This window comes from Sphaeramia orbicularis, chromosome 1, assembly GCF_902148855.1.
Source record: "Sphaeramia orbicularis chromosome 1, fSphaOr1.1, whole genome shotgun sequence".
Lineage (NCBI taxonomy): Eukaryota > Metazoa > Chordata > Actinopteri > Kurtiformes > Apogonidae > Sphaeramia > Sphaeramia orbicularis.
The window spans coordinates 36,095,169-36,108,581 of NC_043957.1; the positions used below are offsets into that span (position 1 = coordinate 36,095,169).

Sequence of the window (13,413 nt, forward strand, 5' to 3'; positions counted from 1 at the left end):
TTGTACATAAAATACTGCTTTGATGGGTGGTTTCACTTTGTGTTCATGCAACCCCTTTCTGCTCGTAACATTATCAAAAACAGCTTTATAACAAGAGGGCTATGTGACCACACAAATATCATAATGTAGCACATTTTCTGTCATTTTACTTAATGAGTAACATGTAGAGACAGATCAGATCAAAGATTCACAACTAGACAAGATGAAAACTTGTCTGCGACATTCTGAAAACCTGCAGGTTCACATTTATACTTTGAGATGAGACAGTGTATAATATGAACAAGGAAGTTACTTACTATAGTTGCATTTTTGGTATTGATGAAACTGAAAAACATTAAAAAAGAAGAGACCATTAAGAGAAAATGGCATCTCCTATATTGAGCTGAGAAGCAAGTTTGTGTCAACAGTACATCAGAACACACTACCACTGACACCTTAAGTTGAGCTGAGATTTACAATGTTTGGTCTGAACTGGGCTTAAAATAACTACATTGATGGATAGACCAAATTACAAAAAGTGTCTAATCATATTATTCCTCTTTTATTCTCAATCTTTGTGCAAATGTTCAGTTAACTCAGTAACTGATAAGCTGTAGACACCAGTTTGCTATGGTATTTTTTTAAAAGTCTTTTTCGTACTCAAACCAAATCCATGTGACAGAAGTAGCTCCTCTTTTAGGTTTGAGCTGCCCATTTAGTTTTGGCTGGTATTTTTCCCGGTCAGAGTCACCCTGTTTTGTGTTACATTCACTGTCTTTCACAATTGTTTGTTTTTCATCTTCATGCAAATGTCCTCACTGCATCTGTGCTGTGTGGAGGAACACATATTGTAGATTTGTCACAAAAACAAAACATGAACTACAATAGACATTTTTCTATGGTCACATATTTCACAGTAGCGTTTAATGAAGAAGGAAATGCATTCAACACATTTGCAGCTTAAAAACTCCACTCAAGTGCCTGGATGTGACACAGCAAAATTAGAAAACAAACAAAATAAGCTCCTGTTGTGTGTCTCTCTTGGCTCATTGCTTTCGATCAATACATGTTTTGGCTTCATCTGTCCATCCCACTGACTGCCTCATCTTTAAACTATATCACATTTCAGCTCCTATTTTTGTATCCCTGTGTCGAATGCTAATTAATAGTGAAAATCTGTTTGCTGACTGGGTCTGCTGTCGTTGCCCTTCTGGATTATGACACTCGAGGCTCATGCAGTGCAACCCAGTGAAATGTGTCTCCCTGTTTAGACGGTGACATTATTTTATCTGCTGTCATGGATGCTGCAGCTCTGCTGACTGGGCAGGTTGCAGTGAGCAGCGACAGGACAAGGGTGTGACAAATCACTTATGTTGTCATGGTCTAAATGTAAATGTGATTCACAACTACTTCGTTAATTCCTCTTTGTGAAGTTAGTCTCTAAAGTTCATCACAGGGTCATTGTAATAAATACAATTCCAAAAAAAGAAAATTAGTTTCAATACCAGTGGCGGAAATGTCATAATTGAGGTCACCCAGCTGTCTTGGCTACCCTTTTCTAAACTTGTTTTGTGCTTTTTCTTTTACAGCTGAAACTTGAAGATCGATCCATTGTCATTCGGGACATTGTGCGACGAAACAATTCTAATGTAAGCACAGTCCTCAGCGTGAGTGTGTTTTCTGTGGCGATAACCCTTCTTTTCACTTCACTTCTTCCATTCTGTCTTATTACTTCAAGCTTTCTTTTAATCAGACTCGCTCTTTGTCAGTCTTGTCACTTCTCATTGCTCTGTTCCATTTGCTGCATCAGACATGACTAGAATAAAATCACAGGTAGACACTTAGAGAAAACTTTTTGTGTTACAGCAAAGTCTCACATCACTATGAAGTCTTAAACATAGTTGAGTTTTTCTTTGAAATTCACTTTAAGACTCTCTGAATAGAAAGTAGTGCTTATTATTTTTAATATGAAGGTGTGCTGAATCTGTTTCTGTTGCATTGCAGGACAACCAGTGTGGTATTGTGACCAACATTGACATTGAGTGTGCGGTGAAGCTAGTGGGAACAAACTGTGTGTTATATCCAGTCAACAGCAAAGACCTGCAGCACATCTGGGTAAGAGAGAAATCTACTCCATCAGGTCATCACATATGAACTTTATAGGGTTGTTTTCTAAAATATCTCCTTTTAACTGTGTTATTCTTGTTTTCTATGTTCTGCTCTAGAAATATGATCTGATGGAGAGAAGTGATGACTTAATCTAAAAGTTAGCTTTTAGTTTCACTTCAATAGTCGACACTTAATTTGTCTGTGTTTTGGCACAAAGACTGTATTGTTAAGTATTTGCTAAATATGTGTTTTCCTGTAATTAACCAATTTTTTTTTTAAATTTAACCTTTATTTAACCAAGAAAAGTCTCATTTAGTTTGGTTTCCATAAATGTACAGTACAGTGCAAGTCTGAGGCAGCCTTTAGATTTGTTGTTTTTGCAGGGTTGTAATGGGTGTGTGTCTTTATTTCTAACAAGAAATATGTGCACAGTATTGAATAACACACACACCCATTTAAAAAAAAAAAAAAAAAAATCTGCACTAGACAGCTTCTGCAGGTAAAGTCAGTATTTAATGTGAGCTCCGTTTAGATTTAGTAAATTGTTAACTCTCTTGGGTTGACTGTCTTGGTGTTTTCTTAAATAGTCTTGTGTTATATTACAGTTGCATGACCACACATTTTTTGCCTCAGCTATGTGGAATCATCTGGACAGAGAAAGGCATAAAATACCATGAAATATATATATGAGATTATTTAAGAAGACAGTCAACCTGAGAGAGTTAAAGATTTGCTGAATCTAAATGGAGTTCATACTAAATACTGACTTTACCTGCAGAAGCTGCTTAATTCTGATTTTTTTGTGTGTTTAAATGCTATACACATATTTCCTGTGTATTTCTTGTTACAGATAAATACACACCCATTCCAACCCTGTAAAAACAGCAAAGCTAAAAGACTGCCTAAGAGGAAAAAAAAATGAAATTTACAAAAAAATTTCAGTTACATGAAGTGCTTTTTGCAAAATGAGTGAATGCGCACACAGAGCAAATGGAAACACTTTTTAAAAAATAATTTCTGAGAATTTTTAACACACTTTCATCAACTGACTGATCAGCTATTTGGCTGCATGTTGCCACATTCAGATTTGGTGTGAAAGCGTGTCTGGTACAACAGGTTGTGTTGACTGAAACCAGGTAATTCCTCTTGTCTCATCTGTGCAAAAATCATCACAGCCACTTTAAATGGAAAATGTCAACAGAATGCTCTGCTTCTTCTACTCTGTTCATTAGAACCATGTGTAATGTAGCATACAGTGCCACCTGCTGGCAACTTAATGCATCCTACACAATTTCACGCAAACCAGTTTACAGAAATACATTTAATTGACATTTTTGTTTTTGTAACTTTTCCAATGTTAGCTTCAGTTTTCCTGGATATTTTACCGGAAACATGGCCATTTAGATTAAAAATCTCCCTTCTTAGAGCATTTTAGCCAGTAGAGGTGACAGAGTCAGTAGCATTCAATAACATTTGTGGCAAGCTATCAACACTAATATAAGCTCATCAAAAATTTGCTTTAGTAACTTTAAAATGACCAAGTTCTTAAGGTTTTGTAACTGATTCCAAGCAGTCAGGTCAGCATATGTTAACACACCTGTACTGCAATATGGACTTTTAGGGTCAGATAGTATGAAGAAGTCCTTGGACAGAATGTTTTTGTGCCTGATGTCTGTAGCAGTACCTAAAATAGTCTTTATTAATAAGACCATGTTGATGGCTAGGTCTATAGTATATAAGACTGGCCATCCAGTCAGAACATACAATGAAAAATGATGGGTGATGGATTTATGTTGGGTAATGAACCTCAGTGCTCCGTGGTAGACGGTGCCTGTACATTATATAACATCACCATAGTCCAGTAAATTACATAATTATTCAGAGGACATGGTAATAATCAGGATACGTTAGTTCTGTAAAATGAAAGTGATACCAAATCCATTTCATATCCATCACAACCAATATGTTGGGTAACTTTTGGATTTGGCGATATATTTTTTCTGATTAAAAAGCCCATGGAGCTTCTTTATGGTCCTCTGCTTATTGATAAACGCATTTATATAACTGCTTTTGTGTTATAGCGCTGACTTGCTTCAGGTGTTAGAGGATTGGTCTGAAGAAGAGGTCGTAATGACATACCTCTGTAGCTTTGGTTAAAACACAGTGAAGCTGTGAGCTATGACTGTAATAAAATGAAAATAAAGACCTAATCTCTGTAAAATTGACTGTTCCAATTGTTTTCCAGTCATTTATGTACAACGACTACATCGCTTATGACTTCTGGTTGGGGAAGGTGTATGACCTGACTAATCACATCATTCTGAAGCTCTCAAATGGAGCCAGGTAGGGCGGCACCATGTGTATGTGTGGTTATAGCGTGTACAGTGACCATGTGGCAGTCTGTCACAGCGTGTACGTCCTGGTACTCATTCATCAGTGCCAAATCCACTGAATGTCAGCCAGTCATGTCTCCGTTCGCCTCCCTGCAGGTGCTCCATGAGCGTGGAGGACGGTGCCAAGCTTTACGACATCTGCCCACATGTCAGCGATTCGGTACGTAGCCACAAGCTCCTGTCACTTCAGCTTCGTTATTTTAAGTTGTCTGCAAGTAGCTGTAGATCAGAGTCAGATACTGATTTTGTATAAAAAAGCGATGCATTTTGCTCTTCTTCTTTCACAGGGTCTGTTCTTTGACGAGGCGTACGGTTTTTACCCCGGACAGGTCCTGATTGGTCCAGCCAAAGTCTTCTCTAATGTACAGTGGCTATCAGGGGTCAAACCTGTCCTCAGCAGAAAATACAAGTTCAGGGTGGTTGTGGAAGAGGTAAGATGGTTTTTTGTTCCAGAGGTCACACTTGGTAGCTGCAGTCGTCATCTGCGTTTCAGAGCTGTTGGTCTGGTTGTATAGAATAAAATAACTGCCACTTCAGTCATCTGTTCAGCAGACACTTCACTAAAGATATAAAATGTGATCAAAAGCTTACACGTTGGAGCTGAAAGGCCCATTCATGCTTGATTTTCATTCATAAGTAGGTACGTCCGTGTCAAGTGTCACTGCCGCCATGCGTCCATTGTGTTTTAATGAGCGTTTGTCAATCAATCCACCAGAGGGCGCTGCTTGTAATTAAGATACTGACTGAACACTGATGACAGGAGGTATTACTAATGTGGATACTAATGTTGATACTGAGATGGGTAGTTGTCATAAGTATGTTGGTAATTTATCACTAACTCACATTCGCGCTTTGAAAAGTTCCACCATTTCTGCAAATTAGTTTTTTCAAATCTCAACGCTGCCGCCATGGTTTCCAGTGGTACTGCTCTGCATACTCCGTTGGGGTTTGCATCCGTAATGTCACCAGCTCAGATTGTAAGGCTGGTGAATTATTTCAGCCTCATTATAGTGACACTTCAGCATCTGTCTGCACTAAAGTGTTTGGTTTTAGTCTGCCTTAACTTGCAGAGTTTGTGTAATGTGTCTTTTGCTGACTCTGCTGAACAAATGATGATAAAGCACTAGTAAGTCCAGCTGCAGGTCCAGGGTCTGAACTCCAATGTGCAACGAGTCTGGTTTACACAGGTGCTTGGGAGTTATGGTATAGAGTGTAAAAACAGGCCATGTTAATCTGCCACAGTCTAGATAATTAATGGAAACACTGCAGCCATAGGTAGAGGACTACCTATGTCTGCAGTGTTTCCATTAATTACCTAGACTAGAATAATGTTGGTCCACAATCATGCAAAAATACAGTTTCTAGTCAGATAAAAAAAAAAAAAAAATTAAAAGCCATTGCACATACAGTAGCTTAAACCTCCAGAACTAGAGAAGTTATTATATTTAGGTTGTAATTTGCCTACATTTTCTCAAAGGAGAGAACTTGTGATTCAGTTTGTGAACGTGATTCTTTTTGTCATATGATCTTTTGGTCAGGTCACTCAGCCCTAATTTTACATTTATTTCTTTATATTAAAAAGCATCAATAGTTACCATGGTGACATGGTTATTTCCTCAGGTGAAAGTGGTTGAGTTGAAGGTGACATGGATCACAAAGAGCTACTCCCCTAAAGGCTCGGACAGCGTCTACCCCCCTCCCTCCACCATCACACAGGAAAACCTCCACAGGTGGGTCCTGTTGTTGCTACGCGTAGGTGTGTTGTACCTGTTTGCATGATGTGACATGTTTTGCTGCTGGTCTTTGAGTAATGTTGCTGTACTGGTCGGGTTTAGGGTGAAGCGTCTGGGCTTTTATGACCACACCCAGAGGCAGCTGGGAGAGAGAGCCCTCTACGTATTTCCCGCTAAGGGTGACGCTACACGTGTGACCTGTGACGGTACTGAAGGTATCCCCGTCCTGCCAGAGGATCCTGTGATCAGAAAGGTGTGTTAAAATGTGAACTCAGTGATCATTTACCTATACTTTGTTTTTGGAGTTATTATTACCCAGCAATACTCTATCTTGTCATTGTATTATCTTAATATTTAATGAATCAAGTAATTGAACAGGGGATGATTATTTAGAGCAGGGGTGTCAAACATGTGGCCTGCGGGCCAAAACCAGTCAACTAAAGGGCCCAATTCGGCCCACAGGGTGAATTTGCGCAAGGTGGAAAATATTATATTGAAGATATTAACAGTTCAGCTTAGTTCAGGTGACACATACAGTCCAATCTGAAGTGAATTGGACCAGTAAGATAATAGCATAATAACCTATAAACAATTACAGTTTCAATTTTTTTCCTTTTTTGTGTTTGTTTTAGTGTGAAAAAAGTAAAATTACATGAACATGAATAACATGAACAACCATGAGCAACCTGAAATTTATTTAAAAAATACTCTACATGCAATTTTAACAATATTCTGCCTGTTACTAAATGTTTTGTGCCTTTGTAGATCCACTGTGATCTGTAAGGTCCAATGCACTTGTGTAAATGAGAAGCTGAGGGATATCATTGTTAAAATTGCACTTTTACTTAATTGCACTAAAACAAAGAGAAAAATGTTTAGTTACTATTTTTGGGTTATTATGCTATTATTTTACTGGTCCAACCCACTTGAGATCAAATTGGGCTGTATGTATGTGGCCCCTGAACTGAAATGTGTTTAACGCCCCTGATTTAGAGAGAGTCGGCCTCTTGTTGTTAGACATATTCATTACCTTTGATTAGCTGAGTGTTTATGATGATCCTCACACTCTCACTCAGTGTGTGTGTCTGTGTTTTTGTGTGTCTTGCAGTTGAAAAGGTTGTTCAAGAAGGAATCAGGGAAGAAGACAGAGAATGCTGACTCACAAGGTACCAGACAACATACTGCAAAAAAAAAAACAAAACACAGTATAAAGAGAACTATCAATGAGTTGCATGGACACACACTTACACACTTCAGCTCTAATGCAATGCCAAGTCCTTTTGAGGCTGTGACTCATGACTGGTACAGAAAAACTTTCACTCGCCTAAAAATAAAAGTCTGGGAATCTCAAATGAACTGGACGTGATAACTTTAGTAGTTTCAATTTTAGTGTATTTGTGCTGTATTTGTGTCATCTTGTCACTGCTTCAGACATTTAAGTGGAATAAAACACCCACCTCTAGTGACAGAGTGGACACCCCACCACAGATAAAATCTAACAATGTGAATCAGTGTGGTCATTATGGGGGCGTGGCCACAGGTTCAACTGTCAGCTGACTGATGCTGGATGACATCACACCGGACCATCTCTATAGCCCCTTTTACACAGCACTTCCGTTATGGGAATATTTTACCTTTATCTGGAACGATGTCTGTGTAAACAAAATGGTGGGATCATTTGGTCCCATCTTGTAATGCCTCTGGAGGTAGAAAGGTGGAATCATGATTCTGAAACACTATGTAAAAGGAACATCTCTCGTTCCACAACCAAGGTGTGACATTTTGATGACAGCGACCCCATGCCAGAGAGACAGCGGGCACTTATGGAGGCACTGGCATGGATTCTGCGGCACCCGGGGTGGCTGCCACAGAATCCATGCCAGTGCCTCCATATGTGCCCGCTGTCTCTCCCGCACCGGGGTGATTTAAAAAGGAGCCCGGGCCATATACAGTAAACAAACATATCAACGCGACCAGAAAGATGTTGAACTGGAGAGACGCAGAGATCCACCAGCTGTTGTCACTTCGGGCGGAGGACTCTATCCATGCTAACATTTGTGGAACGGTGAAATACTCTGGAGAGGTTAGCAACACCGCTCTGCTCGGGGTATTTCCAACGCAGAAGTTATATGTCACACTATAGGCTGCGCTGCGCTGCGTCACCGCCCCTTTGATTCTGGAACACAGGTCATCTGTGTAAAAGTCCAGCCTGTCTCACCTCTGTTACTCCTTTGATTTGGCTGCGGAAATCGGTCAATGGTGGTAAAAAGGTGGGATCACCATCTTGCCTTTTTCCAACCTGTAATTGCCACTTATCACCACTAGGGGCTCCAAAGAGAACAAAATTGTAAAGGTTGCTGCTTTAATTTACACATTTTTCATAAATGAAAAAGATGATTGTTTTCAGTTGAAGCCTTAAATGTTAACAATAAGACAAAAGGGTATTTTTGCATCTGAACATCTGAACCCAGATTATATACCTTTGGTCCAGTTAGTTCTACTTTCAACTAATGCATAATGGAGTCAACTAATGCATCTTTCCATCATCATCTACCCTTTATAGACAGCTGTGTGTCTAATGTCTGGATAATAATTGACCTCAGTTCAACCCTTAAATTCCTTGAACTAGTTTTGTGTCGACTTCCACATTAATTTTTCCTCTACATTTAACCTCTCCTAAGTAATTTATTACCATTTATTATATTATCCTCAGCATTTTTTTGTGAAATCTGGTATTTTCCAATATTTATTTTACTGATTATGTAGATGTTTACATAAGCTCAGTTAATTCAAACGTAATTGTATGAAAACATAGAAAAATGAAGCAAAGGTGACTTTTTCAACAAAATATATCAGTAAACTGATGTAGAAACAAGCATGTACAACCTCTGTCATGACAGACTACATGGGTTTGGTGTTGAATCAATGTTGCAGAAAATGATGAGGTTTCCATGTTCAATATGGAGCCTTTGAACATGCAAATAAGACACATGTGATGCTGCTTAAAGGCCCAGAAACTGCACTTTATCTGAATTATATGAATTGTATTAATAGGATTAGTGGTTTAAATGTTAGTAAACATTTCAGATTAGTAGATGCTTTTGGTCGCTGGTGGCTGTTAGGGTCTTTCAGGGTTAACTTTTTCCATTTGTTCTTCTGTGTTTCTCAATTATGGCCTTGCATAACATCCTGCGACTGGTCTAAAATTCAGAACCATTATAGTGTTTTTCATGCTGTAATTGATCAGGACTTAGATCACCTTTTCTGATTCAATCCAAGAGTGGCTGTTTAATCCAAACGGTGGTCTGGTACTAAATGGTTCTAAATGTGGTTTGAACACTATAAAGCCAGAAGATTAAAGCATTTTTCTAAAGGTGAATGTGAAATTCTAAGCATATATTTTTGTCTTTTTCTCACACACACTCTAATATATCATTGTCAGAAAAGTAAGCATTATTTTGTGCTTACAGGACCTTTACACAGAGCAGCATCAGGGAGTTTTACAGATCCTGAGAGACAAGGGGCAGTCCTCGGTACACTGTAAACAGACTAATTGGAAATTTTGCTGAAGAAGAAAATACAGGATAGAGCTCTGTCTTTTCGTCAGGCAATAACAAAATAAATCCTATAGTAGCTTCTTGTACTTTTCTTTTTTTCATTTATTCACCAGGGAGAGACAATACAAATCTCTATAATGTGTAGTTTAGAGTTTCAGCTGAATGGGGGTTTTTTTTGTCTCTCACCAGGTGAACACAAGTCAGAGCAGACAGACGCGCCACATCCTAACAACAACAACGGTCCTGTGGTTCCCATTCAGGACCAGAATACCAACGATACCTTGGCTGAACATGGAGAGCAGGACGCCGATGACGAGGCCGCAGAGGACACCGATGACACCAGGTCTGCTCGATTGATTTACTGTCATGAGGTTTTTTTTTTGGTTTTTTTTTATTAGTCCCCTGGCACTTAGAAATTGGCATGTCTGCCTGCCACCATTTTGTTTCCGAAGCACAACTGGAAGACAATTCAGCATTTTTCCACCAAATGCTATGTATTGGAACGGTGCCATTCGCTGTGTTGTCTGTTGTCCTGCCTTTTGTCATTTTGTTGTACTGGCAGAACTAGAAAACAATTTGACATGTTTCCAGTAAAGTATTCATCAACAGAGAGAGGAAATTGTCAAATACTAATGCAACATATTCACCATGGAAAAATTGGTACAATAACTTTTCCACTCATTTCCAGTGTTTTGTCATTTGTGTATTAGTCAGCTGCTCTTCTTTACTTCGTCAACAGAATTACATTATTTTCGCTTAAATCTTGTGAAAACTAATTGTTTCCTCCAAAACCATGCACATGGCATAATAAAGACTAATTGTCCTGTTTGCTCTTTTTTTCCACGGTGAATTATTTTGTAGATGTTGGCTTCAAAATTTATATTTTTATTATTTAGCATAAAAGTGGATTAGCTTTGTTATTGAATTAAATTAAAAGCCATTTCATGAGTGTGTGTTTATATAGGTGTGAGATACAGTGGAAGAAATAAGCGTATTAGGTTTATTCACAGTTTGATGTTTTTTACATTGTTGAAATATATACTGCCTCGCCTAAACAAAACATCCCATACACGATATATTATTGGACTGCCATTAGCTGTGATCACAGGACACATTGAAGTATTGTTTATGCTGTGCAATGCTTATCCAGAATTGTACTAACTTTGGCGGAGATCTTGTATTGACGACAGTAATTGGACTACTGTGTAAAGTCTTCTCCATCACATCCCAAAGTTACTCAATGGGGTTCAGGTCTGGACTCTGTAGTGTCCAATCCATGTGCGAAAAGGACGTCCCATGTTCCCTGAACCACTGTTTGACATTTTGTGCCTGATGAGTCCCGGCATGATCATCTTGGAATATGTCTGTGTCATCAGGGAAAAAAAGTCCTGTGATGTTCAGACCCAGTCCTTCAGTATTTTCAGGTTCAGATGACTTTATTTTATGGACTCATAACATTTTTGAACCTAGATCTGACCAACTGAATCAACCCTAGATCATAACACTGCCCCCACAGGCTTGTACTATAGACACTAGGCATGATGGGTAATCACTTCAACCCCCTCTCTTCTCACCCTGATGCACCCATTACTCTGGAACAGGGTCAATCTGGAATCATCAGACCACATGACCTTTAAAGTCCAATATTTATGCGCTCTATCCAAATGATGGTGGTTTAAGAAGTGAGAAGCTACTGCATCAGGTAAAGGGTTAAACAACTCATTACTGCTGACACATGTTAATCAGTGCAGTAGTTATCAAATGGATGGATCTTGACTATTTCCGTAGTTAAATCCCAGTGGAGGCTTTTGCCAAACTTTATGACTCATTTCCTGTTATTTGAGTGTCTGTGCTGTGACTGTAAATGAGAACTGTGTATTTTCAATAGCATGACCTGTGTTCACGCCTGTTTGTTTGCAGCTCGCTGACATCGTCTGCCAGTTCCACAGCCTCCTCTCAGAGCGGCGGTCTGGGAACGAACCGCAAAAAGAGCATCCCGCTCTCCATTCGCAACCTGAAGAGGAAGCACAAGAAGAAGAGGACCAAGATACCCCGCGAGTTCAAACCTGGAGACCGGCAAGTTACAATTCTGTCTAAAATTTGTCTATTTTTATTTAATTTTTTTTTTTTTTTTTAAATATCCAGCTTCTACATCTCCATCCTCCTCAATCTACATGATAATTAACCATCTTTGACTTTATTAGAAATTCAATAACAGGTGACCTGAACATCAAAAGTCAAAGTGGTAAAGACCTAAATGAATAAGTATGGATTACTGAACATACTGAGTATCACATTACTTGTAAAAATAAAAGAAGAAAAAAAAAGTAGGAAATTCTTTGTGTAAATGATTTTGTAGCTGTTATTGTCCCACAAAATACAGTAATTCCTATTGAGAAGCATATTAACCGTTGACCTCAATTCCAAAAGTCTCCAAAATGTCCTATCAGAGGTGGTTGTTTAGAGACACATGAAAATGAGACAGCAGTATGAATGGGATACAGGAAAGCCTGGATTGTGCAAGTTCAGACGATACTCTGGAGAAAAGTATTAACAGAAATGTGTTGGACACGATCCTTATGTTATGAGGAGCAGCTACTTTCCTGTTACACGAGGCCGAAGTTTTTGCTGCTTTGTGATTTCTGTGATTTTATTTAATGTAATCTATGTATTTGTTTTTGTCTTTGGGATTGACTCTTGGTCCATTTGGACACTGTCAGCAGCTTTAGAGCCTGTGACATTCACTTTATCTATGCACCTGATACAATATGTGGCTGATGTACAGATCGACATCTGTTGCTGCCTTTTCATACGACCACAGCAGCAGCTTTCCTCAGAAACCGACAACTCTGTGGCCCTTCAACATCTCTGTCTTGTTTGTGAAAGGGCTTAATGTGTCGATCAGTCTGACTCTTATGTTTAACACTTTCATGTCAGACTATTGACGGTATCATCTCCTCTGCTGGACAATGACACACACACAACCCCAGGTTATAGTACATACTCCTTCTTCTTTCTTTTGTGCAGATTTCTGGACTTTTATCATTTAATTAGAATAAAATAAAACCTTTCAAGCGTGACTCTAGTTCAGTTTGACAACTTCTAAGCTGATTTTATGAAACTGAGAAATCCAAAAAGTCATGTTTATGGAAGTCAGGATTTGTATGACAGTATCCAAGACGCCAAATTCACTGCATCAAATCTCCTAATCAATACAGAAGATCAGGTTGAAGTAATTAGAAGTATAATTTTAGATCTTGGAAGGAGACTGCACCAGTGTTTCTGTCCTTTGTTAACTCTTGTGTGTCCATGCTGTTGCAGTGTGGCAGTGGAAGTGGTGTCCACAAAGACCACCGCAGATGTGATGTGGAAGGACGGGCGGGTGGAGAAGGGGATCCGATCGAACGACCTCATCCCAATCCAGCATCTCGACAGCCACGAGTTTTGTCCTGGGGACTTTGTAGTAGACAAGAGACGTAAGGAGTTGAAATTGAATGGGATTTAGTGTGTTTCTTTGTGTTGCACTATCCTGCTTTGTTCTTTATCTCTTTTTTAGACTATGGAAAGCATAGTGTGTGTCAGATCTCTGTCCCTATGGACTCTGATGAGGTGTTTTATGTAGGCCACTCAGCCATTAAAGTA

General features: G+C 39.0%; 1 protein-coding gene across 2 annotated transcripts in view; it reads left to right on the top strand.

Annotated features, from left to right (window-relative positions):
* Positions 1–13,413, top strand: part of ube2o (ubiquitin-conjugating enzyme E2O) — a 44,782-nt gene that overhangs the window by 18,106 nt on the left and 13,263 nt on the right. For both annotated transcript variants that reach the window (XM_030136548.1, XM_030136541.1), the window contains exons 2-12: positions 1,569–1,628; positions 1,984–2,094; positions 4,334–4,431; positions 4,578–4,641; positions 4,769–4,912; positions 6,102–6,211; positions 6,317–6,467; positions 7,323–7,380; positions 9,961–10,114; positions 11,692–11,847; positions 13,093–13,247. In XM_030136548.1, coding sequence (XP_029992408.1) covers positions 1,569–1,628; positions 1,984–2,094; positions 4,334–4,431; positions 4,578–4,641; positions 4,769–4,912; positions 6,102–6,211; positions 6,317–6,467; positions 7,323–7,380; positions 9,961–10,114; positions 11,692–11,847; positions 13,093–13,247 — 1,261 coding nt within the window. The remainder of the gene's footprint in view (positions 1–1,568; positions 1,629–1,983; positions 2,095–4,333; positions 4,432–4,577; positions 4,642–4,768; positions 4,913–6,101; positions 6,212–6,316; positions 6,468–7,322; positions 7,381–9,960; positions 10,115–11,691; positions 11,848–13,092; positions 13,248–13,413) is intronic.